This window comes from Ahaetulla prasina, chromosome 12 (assembly GCF_028640845.1).
Source record: "Ahaetulla prasina isolate Xishuangbanna chromosome 12, ASM2864084v1, whole genome shotgun sequence".
NCBI classification, from domain to species: Eukaryota; Metazoa; Chordata; class Lepidosauria; order Squamata; family Colubridae; genus Ahaetulla; species Ahaetulla prasina.
In genome coordinates, this window is record NC_080550.1 from 21348605 (window position 1) to 21367679 (window position 19075).

At 42.1% G+C, this 19075-nt stretch overlaps 1 protein-coding gene across 1 annotated transcript in view; it reads right to left on the reverse strand.

The window, feature by feature from the left end:
• PKD1L3 (polycystin 1 like 3, transient receptor potential channel interacting) overlaps positions 1-19075 on the reverse strand; it is an 82066-nt gene that overhangs the window by 36512 nt on the left and 26479 nt on the right. The window contains exons 16-27 of the mRNA XM_058155438.1: positions 18725-18870; positions 16413-16607; positions 11850-11975; positions 10346-10528; positions 9215-9339; positions 6830-6956; positions 6388-6519; positions 5414-5639; positions 3901-4094; positions 2269-2499; positions 1252-1353; positions 113-291 (exon numbers count right to left, since the gene is read on the reverse strand). Of these exons, the coding sequence (XP_058011421.1) occupies positions 113-291; positions 1252-1353; positions 2269-2499; positions 3901-4094; positions 5414-5639; positions 6388-6519; positions 6830-6956; positions 9215-9339; positions 10346-10528; positions 11850-11975; positions 16413-16607; positions 18725-18870 (1966 nt within the window). The remainder of the gene's footprint in view (positions 1-112; positions 292-1251; positions 1354-2268; positions 2500-3900; positions 4095-5413; positions 5640-6387; positions 6520-6829; positions 6957-9214; positions 9340-10345; positions 10529-11849; positions 11976-16412; positions 16608-18724; positions 18871-19075) is intronic.

The window sequence follows — 19075 nt, forward strand, 5'->3', positions numbered from 1 at the left end:
GGAAAGACTTGGGAGAGAAATTCACTGTCACAAAGGGGTTTTTGTTGGGACAAGAAGTCTGCTTCGTGGTTTGGGGAAGCCTAGGTCAGAACATGTTCCTTCTCTTACGTACCAAGCAGGGCTTGTTCCTGAATTGTCATGCCACAGTCTGATACTCTGTAGTTCCCCAAGAGGAAAAAGGGTGCATAAGAGAAAGATATCTACACCACCTCGCTCAAAAACTGGGGTGTCGGGGTCCATCAAATGATGCGGCTCACTCTCTCCTTCCTGGCCGTACAAGGTGAGAGTCACCTGGAATAGAAAGGAGGCATAAGAATTGCTTCACTTCCTCATGTATTTCATTTGCGTGCAGGTAGTCCTCAATTTAGGACCGCAATTGCGTCCCAAATTTGTGTGGCAAAGTGTGACGTTTGTCCAGTGGGTTTTGTCTCATTTCACGACCTTTCTTGCCACCGTTGTTAAGTGAATCACTACCGTTGATATGTCAGTTACACGGTTGTTAGGTGAACCTGGCTTCCCGGTTGATTTTGCTTGTCAAAACATTGCAAAAGGGGATCACATGACGTTGGGACACACCAACGGTCGTAAGTGTGAACCAGTTGCCAAGCATCTGAATTTTGATCACGTGACCATGGGGATGCTACAAAGGTCGTAAGTGTGAAAAGTGGTCAAATATCACTTTTTTACAGTGACGTTGTAAATTTGAATGGTCACTAAATGAACTGTTGTATGTCGAGAACTACCTGCACGTGCCAGTTGTCAAGTGCCTAAATTTTGATCCTGTAAACATGGGGGATGCTGCCACGGTCATAAGTTTAAAAAATGTTCGTAAGTAATTTTGTTCCGTCCTGTTGTAACTTCGAATGGTCACTAAACAAATCGTTGTAAATTGAGGACTACCTGTACTGTATGCAGGGTTCCTATTTGTCTATCACTGTTCGTCTTTCCCTCTAGCTAATTACAAGGCATGAGTGTCTGAGAATCAGCCAAGAGTACATTATGCAGATAGATTTTTTCATTTTCATTTGTATTAATGAAAGATTGGGCCATGCGCATGCAGTGCTAAGTGGGGAATGCAATAAGGAGGAAAGGAAGGCTTAGTTTTGTAACCTATCCTCATCAGAAAGACGTCCTCCACCAGTCTATAACTTGGTGATTTAAGAGAACATTCTCTTTGGCGCTTATTTAGACTCAGCATAAAATAAGTGCTGTGGCTCTTTTAAGCCACAAGATCTGGGACACCATTGCTACCTTAGAGGTTGTAGCTGCACCTCGGCGATGTCCGGTATAAACCGTCACTAGATAACGATATTGAGCAAAAGGATCATTGTCTTCCAAGAGGGTTATCTTCACCTAGAGAGAAGTAATGCAATTTCAGGAATAACAAAGAGATGATGAATAGAAATATGACAGTTAAAACAATTAATCAGTGGAACAACTTGCCTCTAGAAGTTGTAAATGCTCCAACAATGGGAGTTTTAAAAAAGAGATTGGATAACCATTTGTCTGAAGTGATGTAGGGTTTCTTGCCTGAGCAAGGGGTTGGACTAGAAGACCTCTAACGCTTGTTATTCTAATTTATGGACATGGAAATAAACAAGGAAAGATTTCTTGCTATATCAGTGTTGACAGGTGTCAGGGTTCCAAATAACACCCCCAACAAAAGAAGACTCCGAAGCTAGAGATTCCTCAAAGTTCCATTTTATTAGTGATTTCATATTGGCACATCTGGAAAAAACTGAATCTGAAAGTTTCCAGGTTTTCCCCACTGGAGTGAAAGTTCAAGTCCCTGCCCAAAACCCACACATCCATCATATGGCCCAATCAGGCACCGTCTCATCCGGAGATGCCTCCCAGGCATCCGACTCCAGGTGTCAGGGCAAGGCGTCCTTGACTCTCTGAGAAAGGAATGTTATTTTGACTATATTTCTCCCATACTCCACATAATCCCCCCTCCCATTTTCCCACAATAGAAATGTGGCTGATCTACAGAATTGAAAATGGGACAATCTTCCACGGTGGAAGATTGGATGAGAAGCAAAACGTCTTCAAAAGGAAAAACCAGAAAATCCAAGTTGCCTCTTGAAAAAGCACCTTTGGGACAACCATGAACCTCGATGACTTGAGCATAGACTTCATGAATGGTAAACAAACCATGGTACCATCTTGTAGGTTCCGTAATGGTTCAGCCCCTCTTTACAAGCAAAAGAGAACTCTTTGTATTGCAAAAAAAAAAAAAAAAGCCAGACAGACACATGTACAACTTACTTTGGCATCATCTTGGCTGTCTTTTCTTCTGGCCCAGATCAGAACTAGAAGGTAGACTAGGAAGATGCAGCCTACAGTCGTCACCACGACGGGGTTGTCCACAAAAGTGGCAAACAGCTCCACAGTTTTGCTGACATCGATGGTGTTTGGCATGACAAAGAAAGAGCTACCAAAGAAGGTCAGGTGGTTACAGAGACACTGAGTATCCCCAGGGATAGTTTTGGGACCAACCTAGAAGCCAAAGAAGAGGTGTCATTTTGACATCTATCTCTATCCCATCTGTATTGTCCCTCACAGACTGTAGACACATAAAAGTTTGGGGTCTTTGTTTCCATATCTGTCAGTGTGGTAGGTGAAGTGCCTAATGGGAGAAAGGAATTGGATCTAGGCAAAGGTCATGGGGAGGCTGATAGTTCAACAGAGAAGAAAAAGCACACAAGCAGAAAAGGAGAAGATGCTAGAATGCCTCTGTAAAGTGGCACATACATGCCAAAGATATAGAATATAAAAACAGAAAGGAAAAGCACAGGAGAAAGGATTTTTCAGTTGCTGCAGGATATGTTTTATGTGGAATGGAATGGAGGAAGGTCCCAGCCTTTCATGATTAGAGGTTCCAAGCTGGGACATGAAGAAAGATCAGGAGAAAAAGTCTTGTGAAAGTCTTGAAAGACCAGAACGGTGGACTGTGTTGTGTGTATGGAGATTTTGGAAGATTGTGAGTTGAAGGCCTTGTTTGGTCGCAGGACCTCTGGGGGAAAAAAACTCAAGAGACATTCCAGTAATAGTAATAGAGACAAGGAGCAGGAGATGAACCCATAACAGATTGCTTATTATGCATGGAAAGAGACTTTAGGTGGAGAAAAACTAATTAGGTTAAGACTTGATTTCACAGAATCATAGGGTGGTGTTCTAATCCAACTCCCTGCCCAAGGCAGGAGTCTTTTTCATTATTTTCTTTTCTTGCTTTTACTTTCTACTGTAGAAAGCAGGCAGACCTGGAGGGTGGAATAAAAGGCATCATCAGTTTAGAATCCTTGCATTGCCACAAAAGACTCAAGTCCAGCCCTCCTTCAATTCAGATGGCCCTTATCTAGCACCAATGTGTGCTGACCATTTGCTGACTAGATCAGGGCTTTCCAATCTTGGCAACTTTAAGACTTGTGGACTTCAACTCCCAGCAAAGCTGGCTGAGGAACTCTGAGAGTTGAAGTCCACAAGTCTTAAAGTTGCCACGGTTGGAGACCCCTGGACTAGATTCTTGTATTTAGGCTAGAGCAATAAATCTTTCTAAGCTACAGTTCAACTTATGATCCTGATCCTTTGTGTCTGACAATAAAGGACTACACATGTTTCTCTTTTAGGCAAGAGAAACACTTCCCACGTAGTCCTCGTTTCAGTAACATTTTCATTTAAAATCAGGTTGTTTACTTTTGACTGAGAGGGAACTTACAATAGTCTTACAATACAGCAGTTGTCCATAGCCTTCATTCTCCAGAAATGTTAACGGTATAACTCCCAGCATTCAAATCTCGCAGTCCCAGTATATCTAAAAGGTCTCACATCAGGGAAAAGATGTTGCCTAACAATAAATCTTCAATATGTATTCCAATATTTTTACTTCTCTCTACTTACGCGGCATCCATAGCTATTCCAGCTCTTTTGGTGCTCATCCCAGAATACACACTGGGACACAAAACAAGTGACGGAGATGTTCATTTCATTGGAAGCAAGGAAGTCCAATTCTGTGTCTGGTCTCACTACAAAATAATACATTCCTTCTCCAAATATCAGATCTTCTGAGTGAAGCACCCAGGAATATACCTCATCTGAGTTGCAAAAATAAAACAAAAAAAAATGTGTTTGTTAGTTGTGTTTGTTTCACAAATTCAGATTCTACATTAAAATATCATTATGGCCACACAACAATTAAAGAATAATTGACACCAGTTTTTGGATTCTACAGAGATCAGATTTGACGCCCTTTGAGTAGACTTCAAAATCAGATAAAGCCATGTAGAGATCAGATAAAAAGTTGAATACATTTGGGATTTAAACAGTGAATAAATACAATCACCAGTTTATAAATGCAGATCAATTTTAGCACAGCAATACAAGAGCATTATCTGATGAGGAAACCAGTCTTAGAACATATAGAATTGTTTTTGAAGTGTCTTGTGTATTTATATCAAAAAGGATTGGGCAAAAAAATATATGTTTTTACGTCACTTCAAAAGGAGTTTCCAACCTTTTCACTGGTAGATGTGTTTGGAATTTGTGAATGACAAAATGGATGCTAGGAGGAGATAATGAAATGCAAAGCACTGATTTGACATCCTCTCTGGACCTTCAGCCTCAAAATGTTCACTCTTTACCCTATTCTCGTTTATTATTTTGAGGACAGTTCAGGGGTGAGATCCAGCAGGTTCTGACAGGTTCTGGAGAACCGGTAGCGGAAATTTTGAGTAGTTCGGAGAACTGGCAAATACCACCTCTGGCTGGTCCCAGAGTGGGGTGGGAATAGGGATTTTGTAATATCCTTCCCCTGGAGTGGGGAGGGAATGTGGATTTTGCAGCATCCTTCCCCTGGAGTGGGGTGGGAATGGGGATTTTGCAGTATCCTTCCCCTGGAGTGGGGTGGGAATGGGGATTTGCAGTATCCTTTCCCTGGAGTGGGGTGGGAATGGGGATTTCCCCTGCCACGTCCACCAAGCCACGCCCACAGAACTGGTAGTAAAAAAATTTGAATTTAACCACTGGGGCAGTTTGACAAAGTTTGAACTGTAATACTCATCTAGCCATCATCTTTATTTTCTAATGAAACTTAAGGGTGCAATTTTAGGCTGGGGGGGATTCTTAAAAAGAAAATGACACTAAAAGTTAACAATTTCATTTTAGGAATGCTGATTTTCTATTTTGAATGAAACAGAAAAAAATTAGGCAGGTTAGGAAGACAGGTGGATTCAAAGGACACAATGATATCGTCAAACCCAATGCTGAGGACCACAGAACTATGTCATAATGTAGTTAAAGATACAGCTTTAGATATGATCCAAGCCATTATGGGTAATCATTATGGCTTACTCAACAAAGCATTATTTGACTGAGCTTTAAAAATGTGCAACCTCTTGAGGGTATTTTATTTTACCTCTGGTATTTCTGTTATGAGGAAGACGTGCCATCAGTTCATGATCAGTCTCGTTGGGAAGATAATCATATCCCAAATAAAGGATAAGTGGAATATTTTGATCTACTTCCAGGTAGATCACTAGAGATGAGTCTGCTGAAGTCACGTTGACTTGGACAGCTGTGAAATTTCCCAGATTCAATACATTCTTATCCTGTTGAGTTGCGGGATTCCTGGGTAACCTTATCTATGGTTAAAGTTAACCAATTAGCACTGGAAATCCATTCATACCTTCAGAGCCTTCAAAATAGATCGCAAGCATGTACATGTGAAAGGATAACACTAACTATAGTCTTACTCTGTAATTTAGACCAACTTTTTATAAACTTAAGGATAATGGGACAAATAAGAAGGTGCTTCTGTCTCCTAAATATTGAAGAATGGAGAAGAGAGTAAATAACTTGAGGAAGAGAAAATGGAGGGATATGGAGAGATGTAGAATGCTGGTAGAATATTTAGTCTTTTCTGCTCTGATCATTCTCAACTCTGGTATTACTATGGGTTTAATAGAGGAACTAGAAATGTAGAAGAAGAAAAAAAAGAACCATCAAGATACAGCAAACCCCCTAAGACAGGGGTGTCAAAATCGATTTCATTGAGGGCCGCATCAGGGTTGTATTTGACCTTGGGGGGCCAGGGGGAGGGCATGGCCAAGGTGGGCGTGGCCAGCTTGACATCACTCATCGAGGCTCCTTTTTCAACCATGATGGCCTCATGGAGCCCCCTGCCAGCGAAAATGGAGCCCGTGTGGGCCACATGTGGCCTTCCGGGGCTCAATTTTTGCTGACAGAGCCACCATGGGCCAGTCCTTCGCTGTTTCCAGAGTGGGCCTGCAGGCCAGATACAAACACCCTGCAGGCTGGATCCGGCCCGCGGGCCTTGAGTTTGACACCCCTGCCCTAAGGGGTGGAAAGCACGCAGAGAAGAAAAATTACCTCAATATCTTCCGACAGGTCATATATTGGAATGACCAATCCATCTAAGCTGGTGAGAGTCAGGCCTCCAACGGTTCCATGGATATCAAATGAGTCACTTGAGGAAAAGGGATTCACCGAAAAGCTCACCATCTGCAAGAAGGGATACTTAATGGTCAAGATTTCTTCAGATAAGGGCCAGTCCCTTTCTCTCAGCCTTTGGAAGGATGCAATGGCAAATCACTTCTGAAATCTTGTAGAGAATTTTCCAGAACAGTCGCCAGAAGTCAATTCTTGATTTGAACGCACCGAAGTAAAAAAGAAAAAGAGGGAGAGACGGTCATATGGACCATCACTGCTATTTCAACATTTAAATTCTGATTAAAAACGAAGAGACCATTTCAAGACCAGAAGGAAACCCATTCCAACAGCAAAGAAAACCCCAATAAAAGTGCAGGCTTGCCCTAATGTCCACCGTCTCATCGCTGTCTCCCGAGATGCTGAGAGAAGAAGCAGAAGGGAGCGTGAAAGCAGCAGAACTGGAGTTGGAGATTTTAATGGCCATGCTGTTGACATTCTCGGTCTGCAACCTTTACACAAAAGGGTCAGAAAACAAGACAGGTGAGAAGACAAGGCAGAAAAGCAAACACACAGATCCTAGGTCTCAGGCTGCATTGGGTGAAAAGAGCTCAATTTTTTGAGGAATGGCTCCTCCCTTGATCTTCTTTTATGCACTCTTAAGAGGAGAAATAAGAAACAAGTGAGAAACTGTGTAAGAAATAAGGGAATTCAAAAATAAAATAGTAATGAAGGGAATAGTAATAAATGAATACCCTGTTTTCTCCCAAAATAAGACATCCCCTGATAATAAGCCCAATCAGGCTTTTGAGCACATGGAAATAAGGCCAATAGCTTATTTCAGGGTTCAAAAAAATATAAGACAGGGTCTTATTTTCGGGAAAACACGGTAGGTAGGTAGATGATAGATAGATAGATAGATAGATAGATAGATAGATAGATAGATAGATAGATAGATAGATAATATAGACAGACCGACAGACCGGATGGATAGATAGGTGAGAGAGAGAGAGAGAGAGAGAGAGAAAAGGAGAGATGATAGACAGACAAACATAGCACTTACACTTATATACCACTTCATAGTCCTCTGTAAGCTTACAGAGTCAGTGTATTGGCCCCAACAATCTGGGGATAGATGAATAGATACCCTGTTTTTCCCAAAATAAGACATCCCCTGATAATAAGCCAAATCGGGCTCTTGAGCGCATGGCAATAACTTATTTTCAGGGAAACACGGTAGAAACTTGTTATTCTATTGCACAATATAAATTATGCTGGTACAAAAGTATTTTCCATTTAAGCATTAATTTGTTAAGCATTTATAATACATGAACCTCTGTAAAAACATATGTATGAAATCAGCTGTATCCTTCCTGCATTAAGATCTAAATATGACTGAGTTTTACAATGTAGTTAGATTATATGCTTTGTGGAACTTTTCTCCCATGTCTATGGTGCATATGCTTGGAGAAGGATATGTGGGCATTATCCTGTTCTTTGCATAAGAGAGGGCCCTGCTGAGGGTGCATGGAGACATTCCTTAACGCTAGAGAGCTCATAGATGTTATGTAATAATGTATTAACAGTATGGGAGAAGAGAAAGTAATCTGAGAAAACAAAGAGAGAGATAATGTATTCCTTTGAGGCATCTTGGATTAGCTAAAACCCCAGAGGAGGTCCAAAGGAGAAGGGAAATGGGCCATCGGGATAGAACTGTATATAATGAATCTTTTTGAAATCTAAGGGTGTGGCTTCCTGGCTAAAACTCCTTGTTGAGGTCTGGGCTGGGATATCCAACCACATTTTGCAAAATTGCTTTCTTATTTATTTTGAAATAAAATATCTTGTGTTTTTACTGACCCAGGTTTGTTTGTTGAAGTCATTTCCAACAACTGAGTTCATAACACTCTGTAAGGTAGAATGTGGCTTTTTGACTTTTGGTTTTGTTTAGTACATTGTAGGGATCTGGATAATGTTATTAACCATGGTTTATGATGGAAGTCCTGCAATGATGGAAGGGGAGGGATGGGATGGGATGAGATGGGAAGGGAAGGGCTAACAGGTGAGACCAGAGATGAGCAGAAAGAACAAGTATTAAATAAACCTTGGTTTGTTCCTAGCATCTCCAGCTTAAGGAGCCTCAACAGAAGATCTAGGTTCTAGGAAATCATTCTGAGAAACTACTTCTAGGAAAATAAAAAATGCTAAGTGAAATCAGTTTATTTTGGGTTTAATACAATGAATAAACTCAGAAATGCACTTTATGAAACAAACTAGGATCCTTCCTTCCTTCCTTCCTTCCTTCCTTCCTTCCTTCCTTCCTTCCTTCCTTCCTTCCTTCCTTCCTTCCTTCCTTCCTTCCTTCCTTCCTTCCTTCCTTCCTTCCTTCCTTCCTTCCTGTTAGAATGCAGTATTGCAGGCTAACCCTAACCTTAACTCTGCCAACTGCCATCAGTTCGATCCTGACCAGCTCAAGGTTAACTCAGCCTTCCATCCTTCCGAGGTCGGTAAAACGAGGAGCCAGATTGTTGGGGGCAATAGGCTGACTCTGTAAACTGCTTAGAGAGGGCTGGAAAGCATTGTGAAGTGGTATATAAGTCTAAGTGCTATTCATTCATTCATTCATTCATTCCTCCCTCCCTCCCTCCCTCCCTCCCTCCTTCCCCCCTTTTCCCTGGTGGTCATAAGAAAGTTTGCAGCCCAGATAAGATAACCCATGGTATAATATGTCTTTCCCAAACAGAAATGGAAAACAGTTGAGATGGATTACCTGTTGATATACATAGCTGCAGAAGGAGCTGTGAGCACCAAAGGCTCACTGTCGGGCAATTTTCCAAAAAGGAGAGCACTCTGAAGGTTTTCAACGGTGGTTACGAGTTCTTGCGAGACTGAATTCTATGGCGGAAGAAATAAACCAGATTCTGTAAGAGTCCTTTATGTCAGGTAGAACGGAATCCCCTAAAGATATTCCAATGGATACCAGCGTCCCCACCTTCTATGACATCCATCAAACTGCTATCTAAAACAGAACATTGTGTTACATTTTGGATGCCTCTAACCATTTACAACGTGGGAAAACCACACCATAAATTGCTACCCTCCAACGTGACTGAATATGAAGATGTTTTAGGAAGTACGTGCAACCGGCTAATGATACTGGTGGGTGAAAAGACAAGTACCTATTTTATAAGAGCATACAGTACATGCCCTCCATCACTTGGGACCGTAAATGGTGAGCAAGGATACCAAGAAGATTTGCAGAGGCATGCAAATGCAAGGCAACCACAGGTGGGCTGCCAGGGGTTTGCAGGGGTTTGAGATGGGTGAAATCCAGCAGGTCCTGAACAGGTTCTGGAAAACCGGTAGCAGAAATTTTGAGCAGTTCAGACAACCGGCAAATACCACCTCTGGCTGGCCCCAGAGTGGGGTGGGAATGGAGATTTTGCTATATAATTCCCCCAGGAGTGGGGAGGGAATGGGGGTTTTGCAGTAGCCTTTCTCTGCCACACTCACCCTGCTCCACCCCTCCAAAGAATCCTTACCTGGCCCGTTTTGGATGCAGGTAACTGCAGGGTGCACGCTCTTGGGGTTTGTATAACTGAGAAAAGAATCTGGAAGGCTCGAGGAGGATGAAAAAAAGCCTACCAGAAGTTCAGGAAGGCCAGAAATGCTCCAGAGGGCCTCCGGAGCCTGGGGAGGCCTTTTCACCCTCCCAGAGGCTCGAGGAAAGCCTCCAGAACCTGGGGTGGGCAAAAAGCCCCCACCACCACCATGGTGCAGGAGGCTGACTAGGCCACACCCACCATGGCCACGCCCACCCAGCAACTGGGCAGAAAACCCCTTGCTAAAATTTTTGAAGGCCACTCCTGAAGACAACACACCTGCTTTACCACACCCTCACCTGTGCCATCTCAGGGACAGAGACTTCTTCTGTTCCATTCTGCACAGTAGCTTCCAGGACATTGCTTACTGCACTGAAAAGGTAGCTGGCAGCTTCCTTGCGTTTTAGATTATCTTCTCCATCTTCTGTGTCCACCACCAGTAAAGATTCACTAACACTCTTCAGAGTATGACTAGCTTCCACCTAGAGAGAAGAAGAAGAGGTCTGTAGGAGATGACCAGGCTGAGTCCGAGGGTGGGGCCAAGTGCGTCATCAGTCTCAAGTCCCTTTGCTCCTAGAAGAGATCTTAATTCCAGCACACCTTGAATTCTATTGACTCTTATCAAAGCCAATATGCTTTGACTGCTAATAGTTCCCAATAAAGGAGAATATTTGTAGCTCAAGGTTGAAATGAGGGGTCTCCAAAGCACCGATAATATTACCTAGTTTGGATAATGAAACATCTGCAACAAAACAAGCAATCTCAGAGAGCACCAAGGACTCTTCATTAATAGTTCAGATTCTTATACAGAAAGTCCTAGACTTACAGCAGTTCATTTAATGACCGTTTAAAGTTACAACGGCACTGAAAAATCTGACTTATGATTGCTTTTCACAGTTACAACCATTACAGCATCCTCACGATCATGTGATCAAAACGTTGATACTTGGCAACCAATTTATATTTATGACGGCTGCAACGTCCTGGTATCATGTGATCCCCTTTTGGCTCTTTCTCACAAACGAAGTTCGGGAAAAGAGAGATTCACTTAACAGCCAGGTTACTAACTTATCAACTGCAGTGATTCACTGCAGTTGATAAGTTAGGTGGCAAGAAAAGTCATAAAATGGAGGCAAACTCACTTAACTAATGTTTTACTTCAGAACAGAAATTTTGGGCCTGGCTATTATTATTGTCCAATCTTGCCATGTTGCAGGTTAATGCTTTGCTCTACTGCTAAAACAAAAATAAATGAAATTGTTCTGATCCATTCCCTCTTTGTTTCCCTCACCTTTTTTTAAAAAATAAATTCCCCCTTTTATAGACTGTGGAATATTTTCTGAAATGACCCACATTCTGCTTCTGACATCTTTGTTACCTTCTGGGCAGTGGTGAAATGCTCTGAGGTCTGCTACTGGTTTACCAGTTAACTACTGGTTTGCTGTGCATATGCACGTGCGATGCACACCAAACGCGTGCTTTGCGTGCATGAGAACCGAAGGCGCTACTGTGCACCACTGAAAAACAAGGCTTAAGAAGCCTTTTCTAAGGTAAGTAGAACAGCGAGGGGTGGGGGAACAGCTCTGCTGCGCGATTTAGATTTGCTAGAAAGCAGGGTTTCTTGCTTTCTAGAGAATATAAATCATGCTGCACAACTGATAGTCGGAAATACTGATTCATCTGAACCGATAGCTTTTATTACTACCTGTTCGCCCGAACCGGTCCAAACCAGTAGCATTTCTCCCCTGATTCTCGGTTGCTTTATCCAGAGGTCAGAAAGTACCTGCTGGGCTGCCTGCTCACCTGTGCAGAAGAAGAGAGTTCTTCGCTCCTGTACGTGATTTCCTTGAGGACTTCTGACATTTTGAGGGCTGTCTGCATCGATGTGACATTAACCACCGAAAGAGTTGTCAGCATTAGCTCTCTAAGCTTGAGAGACAAGGAGAGACCATGAAAGAAAAGACACATAGAATAACATTCCACTGATTGTCCCAAAAGTGCTTTCTTCAAGAGACAACTGGACTTTCTGGTTTTTCTTTGAAGACGTTTCATTTCTCATCCAAGAAGCTTCTTCAGCTTTCAAAGAAAAACCAGAAAGTCCAGTTGTCTCTTGAAAAAAGCACCTTTGGGACAACCATGACCTGGATGACTGAGAATCTCCGTACACATTCCACTGATTAATTGTTCTCACAGTCATGAAATTTCTCCTTAGTTCTAGCTTGGATTTCTCTTTAATGATCTTCCACTCATTGTCCTGCTCTCAGGCATTTTGGAGAATAGCTTGACTCCCTCTTCTTTGTGGAACCCCTTGAGATATTGGAATACTGCTATCATGTCATCCCTAGTTCTTCTTTTCACCAGACTTGACATTCCTAGTTCCCTCCATTGTTCATCTAACAGTTTAGCTTCCAGACCCCTCATCATCTTCTTCTCTGTTGTTCTTCTCTGTACTCTTTCTAGGGTCTCATCATTACAGAACAATAGAAGCATAACTTACTCACTGCAAGGATTTTTCAACAGCTGGTGGCTACTTAAACTCTTCTTTTAATATCTCCTCAAGAGAACTTTGTTCCCACCAAAGTCACCAATTCTCCTCTAACAATTTTTATTATATAAGTCACCTTTCCAAATGCCTTGTTCACATTTCCTTGCTGACATTTTCCCCTGTTGATTCTAGTTAAAAGAGTTAAATTTATCTCATTTAATTTCTGTCTTATTTTTCCCAAATGGCCTCGGGGCCATTTTTGCATCAGATTGTAATTTTTTTTTTGGCTTTTAATCTCTATGCTAAAAGATTTATATACATATAGTCCAATATATCCCCCTGAATATTATCTTTTTGAATATAGTTTTCTCAATATAGACATGCTCACAAGGGTTCTCTAAATCACACATGTTTGTTTATATTTTCCTTACTGTACTCCTTGATAAAACGATCCTTAGCAAAGTCACGGTTTTTGTGCATTATTTTAATAAAATTTAGTTTAGTTTAGTTTATTGTCATTGCACCTCATACAATAAAATTAAATGCCATCTTCAGCATACATTATGACTATAAAAATAAAACACAAAGGCACATCCTTGGTGTGAATTTTTGTGTTATTGCAGTCACCAGGTTTATAAAGGGTAGTGTAGATGTGTTAAGGGTTCCATCATAGGTAGTGGCAAAGTTGTTTATAATCATCTTATTGTTTCCTTCTACTTTTCAATAACAGCTAAATGTATATATCAGAAACCTCAAACTGCCCAAGGAGCTGCTGATCCAGTTCTATAGAGGAATTAATGAGTCTGTCATCTGTACTCTATAACTGTCTGGTTTGGATCTGCAACCCAACAAGACAGAGACAGACTTCATAAGATAATTAAAACTGCAGAAAAAAACAATTGCTACCAACCTGCCTTCCATTGAGGACCTCTATACTGCATGTATCAAAAAGAGGGCTGTGAAAATATTTACAGACCCCTTGCACCCTGGACATAAACGATTTCAACTTCTACCTTCAAAACGACACTATAGAGCACATTGGCCAGTGCAACTTAGCGTCCTCCTGGATGAACGGCTGTCTTTGGAAGATCATTTGACGGCCGTCTCCAGGAGAGCGTTTTACCAGGTTCGCCTGGTGCGCCAGTTGCGCCCCTTTCTGGACCGGGATGCCCTGTGCACAGTCACCCACGCACTCGTGACGTCTCGCCTGGATTACTGCAACGCTCTCTACATGGGGCTCCCCTTGAAGGGCATCCGGAGGCTGCAGCTAGTCCAGAATGCGGCTGCGCGGGTGATAGAGGGAGCCCCTCGTGGCTCCCGTATAACACCCATCCTGCGCAGACTGCACTGGCTGCCTGTGGCCTTCCGGGTGCGCTTCAAGGTTTTGGTGACCACCTTTAAAGCGCTCCATGGCATAGGGCCGGGTTATCTACGGGACCGCCTGCTGCTACCGAATACCTCTCACCGACCCGTGCGCTCTCACAGAGAGGGACTCCTCAGGGTGCCGTCAGCGAGGCAATGTCGTCTGGCGACGCCCAGGGGAAGGGCCTTCTCTGTGGGGGCTCCCACCCTCTGGAATGAACTGCCCCCAGGACTTCGTCAGCTTCCGGACCTTCGGACCTTCCGCCGCGAGCTTAAAACATATCTATTTAACTGTGCAGGACTGAGTTAGATTTTAGTTTGTGGGTTTTATCTTGGGTTTTAATTTTTATATTTTAAGTAGGGCTTTTGAATAAGTTTTTAATTTTTTTTGGCTTTTAATCTCTATGCTAAAAGATTTATATACATATAGTCCAATATATCCCCCTGAATATTATCTTTTTGAATATAGTTTTCTCAATATAGACATGCTCACAAGGGTTCTCTAAATCACACATGTTTGTTTATATTTTCCTTACTGTACTCCTTGATAAAACGATCCTTAGCAAAGTCACGGTTTTTGTGCATTATTTTAATAAAATTTAGTTTAGTTTAGTTTATTGTCATTGCACCTCATACAATAAAATTAAATGCCATCTTCAGCATACATTATGACTATAAAAATAAAACACAAAGGCACATCCTTGGTGTGAATTTTTGTGTTATTGCAGTCACCAGGTTTATAAAGGGTAGTGTAGATGTGTTAAGGGTTCCATCATAGGTAGTGGCAAAGTTGTTTATAATCATCTTATTGTTTCCTTCTACTTTTCAATAACAGCTAAATGTATATATCAGAAACCTCAAACTGCCCAAGGAGCTGCTGATCCAGTTCTATAGAGGAATTAATGAGTCTGTCATCTGTACCTCTATAACTGTCTGGTTTGGATCTGCAACCCAACAAGACAGAGACAGACTTCATAAGATAATTAAAACTGCAGAAAAAAACAATTGCTACCAACCTGCCTTCCATTGAGGACCTCTATACTGCATGTATCAAAAAGAGGGCTGTGAAAATATTTACAGACCCCTTGCACCCTGGACATAAACGATTTCAACTTCTACCTTCAAAACGACACTATAGAGCACATTGGCCCCGATGGAGGGGGTGCGCAACTTAGGCGTCCTCCTGGATGAACGGCTGTCTTTGGAAGATCATTTGACGGCCGTCTCCAGGAGAGCGTTTTACCAGGTTCGCCTGGTGCGCCAGTTGCGCCCCTTTCTGGACCGGGATGCCCTGTGCACAGTCACCCACGCACTCGTGACGTCTCGCCTGGATTACTGCAACGCTCTCTACATGGGGCTCCCCTTGAAGGGCATCCGGAGGCTGCAGCTAGTCCAGAATGCGGCTGCGCGGGTGATAGAGGGAGCCCCTCGTGGCTCCGTATAACACCATCCTGCGCAGACTGCACTGGCTGCCTGTGGCCTTCCGGGTGCGCTTCAAGGTTTTGGTGACCACCTTTAAAGCGCTCCATGGCATAGGGCCGGGTTATCTACGGGACCGCCTGCTGCTACCGAATACCTCTCACCGACCCGTGCGCTCTCACAGAGAGGGACTCCTCAGGGTGCCGTCAGCGAGGCAATGTCGTCTGGCGACGCCCAGGGGAAGGGCCTTCTCTGTGGGGGCTCCCACCCTCTGGAATGAACTGCCCCCAGGACTTCGTCAGCTTCCGGACCTTCGGACCTTCTGCCGCGAGCTTAAAACATATCTATTTAACTGCGCAGGACTGAGTTAGATTTTAGTTTGTGGGTTTTATCTTGGGTTTTAATTTTTATATTTTTAAGTAGGGCTTTTGAATAAGTTTTTTAATTGTTTTTAGAATTGTATTTATTGTATTCTTTGTTTTTAAATGCCTGTAAACCGCCCTGAGTCCTTTGGGAGATAGGGCGGTATATAAATATAAACAATAAATAAATAAATAAATAAACAATTAGACACAAGGACAGTTTTTCCCCGAACACCATCACTCTGCTAAACAAATAATTCCCTCAACACTGTCAAAATATTTACTAAATCCGCACTACTATTAATCTTCTCATTGTTCCCATTACCCATTTCCTTTCACTTATGACTGTATGACTGTAAGTTTGTTGCTTGTATCCTTACGATTTATATTGATATTGATTGTTTCCTGATTGCTTATTTGTAGCCTATGACTATCATTAAGTGTTGTACCTTATGATTCTTGACGAATGTATCTTTTCTTTTATTTACACTGAGAGCATATGCATCAAAGACAAATTCCTTGTGTGTCCAATCACACTTGGCCAATAAAGAATTCTATTCTATTCTATATGATATTTCAGTTCACCCCATGGTCTTCCCAGTATGACAACAAATTATTATGACCCCGAATTTTGCCTTCCATAACTGAACTGTACAAATATTGTTTCTAGAACTATTGGTTCCAAATTCAACCACAACTGGAGCAAATGGTTTTGAGAGAGAAGCTCAAAAGACTAACCTCTTTCCGCGTATCTGTCTGCAGAGATGAATTAAAAGTGGTTTCTTTCCTTTCTTGGTTAAGAACAGAAGAAACCGATTTATACAGCTGAAAGAGGGACATGCTGTTATTCTCTCCTTTTAGGATGCTGTTTGATTTTTCCAAAATCATGGCCTGCAAAGTTTGGTTTCTGCTGTTTATATCTTCAGGTTGAACCTGGCAAAACAAAACGGTTTAAGGAAACAAAACAGAGTTGTCTAGCCGTCTGTCAGGGTTCCAAGTAACACCCCCAACAGAATCAAAACTCCGAGGCAGGCATATTCTTTAAATTATATATTTAGTAAAGGTAAAGGTAAAGGTTCTCCTCGCACATGCGTGCTAATCGTTCCCGACTCTAGGGGGCAGTGCTCATCTCTGTTTCAAAGCCGAAGAGCCAGTGCTGTCTGAAAACGTTTCTGTGGTCATGTGGCCGGCATGACTCAATGGCAAAGGCACTCGGAATGCTGTTCCCTTCCCACCAAAGATGGTCCCTTGCATTTTTAAGTGCTTTCGAACTGCTAGGTTGGCAGAAGCTGGGACAAGTAACAGGAGCTCACCCAGGAGCGGCACTAGGGATTTGAACTGCTGAACTGCTGACCTTTCAATTGACAAGCTCAGCATCTTAGCCACTGAGCCATATTGGCACATCTGGGAAAAACCCCGTTCTGAAAGCCCCGCATTTTCCCACCCAAATTAAAGTCAAAGTTCTTTCCCCTAATCCACATGTCCATCACATGGTCCAATCCGTTCACTGTCCCAACTCCAATTGACCTCCATCCACGCCTCCTCAGCACTTAGTGAGAACGTCCTTGATTCCCAGGGGAAAGAATGTTATTATGGTTACAAAACCCCATTATCTCTGCTTCCCCCCATCCCATTCCCACAGCTCATCCATCCACCGTTGTGGCAGCCCTGAAAATGCCAAGGAAAAAAAAGGCTCCAGGGCTGATACCGTCCTTCACTCCTAGTGCCCAGAGTCATTGAGACTCAGGTGGCATACAGCTTTAATAATAGCAATAGCAATAGCAACAGCACTTATATACGGCTTCACAGTGCTTTTACAGCCCTCTCTAAGTGGTTTACAGAATCAGCACATTGCCCCCAATAATAATCTGGGTCCTCATTTTACCCACCTTGGAAGGATGGAAGGCTGAGTCAACCTTGAGCCGGTGAGATTTGAACTGCCGAACTGCAGCTATCAGTCAGCTGAAGTAGCCTGCAGTGCTGCATCTAACCACTGCGCCACTCAGCTCTTAATAAATTATTACATATACAACAGTACGAAATCACAGCTGCCAATTATTTAGGTGGTGTTGGCTTTCATACACCGTGAGTTCTTCCCAAGAACTAGGACGTCATAACGCTTTTGTCACTGACAGATGGAAATTTTGTCAATCCACACGTTTTCTAAGTGCTGTCCAATATTTATTGCTTATGTTACTGACATACTTACTGAGGTTCTGGTCTAACTCAGGATGCAGCTGAAACCAATTGTGAGTTTGTTCAACAAAGTCTTACAGGTACCCCTTATTTAGCAATCATAACTGGGGCTGGCAATAACTGTGAACGGTTGTTAAAAGAGGCAGTCACTAAACAAGGACTGCTTGTATTAAATAAACCTCCTGTCTTTGTTGGGGAACTCTTCTCAGGCAATTCAATATACTTTCTGGACATGAAGGCATTGTTGATTTTCCGAGATAATTAAAAGCGGAGCCAAAACTGCAGTAGAATTAATGCTGATTAGTTACAAGATAGGATATAGGATGAAAAGGTCAGTTGTTGTGTTTTAAGAGAAGGTAATAAGCTAGTAAAACTATTGTAAACGTACTTTTGATAAAGGAGAAAGTAGTTTCTGTACATATTTTTTTCTTTTTCGTTACTATACTCTTTTTTTCCCTGTCTTTTCTATTTTTCATTCTGTATTTTTATCTGCGCTTTCCATTTTTTATTCCTTTATTTTTCTACTTTGTATTGGTATTTATTTATTTTATTTATTTATTTAATAAAATTACCATGCCAAAAAAAAAAGAACTGACAACTTTGAAGTTTAAATGATGAATAGCCAATTTTTTTTTTTAAAAAAAGATGCATTTTGTGAACAAGAAGGGAAGGCACCAGGAAGGTTAAAAGAAAGTGTCAATTTAGGTGGGGTGGGGTGGAAACCACAGAAAGTTGGTCCAATTTATTTATTTCTCTCTGTCTTGGATGATAAAGTCTATCACGAAGACCAAAAGCTTCCCAGCTTTTGGACACGAAGACCAAAAGCTGGGAAGGAAAGGAAGGCCATCACTCACCTTGACGGTGGCATTTGAATGGACAATATGGCCATAATTGTTGGTCACTGAAATTTTAATCTGTAGAATAAAGTCATTGTCTTCTTCTCCCAAAGGAAGGTAGACCAAGGGTAGGGCTGGATCTTGTCCACAGTGAAGGAGTGAATCTGAAAAGAACAAAAAAGAAGGAAGTGGACTCAGATGGAAGACTGGACTCACCAAACGAAAAGGAAGTTTCCTTAAGCAATTAAGGAAGGGCTAATGAACCAATCTATGTGCCCTTAAATTGCCTTTGCATTATCATTTATTGGCTCTTCTCAATGCCTCATCCTTGAATGGAGATGCATGTCATTGATTAATCTAAGAAAACAG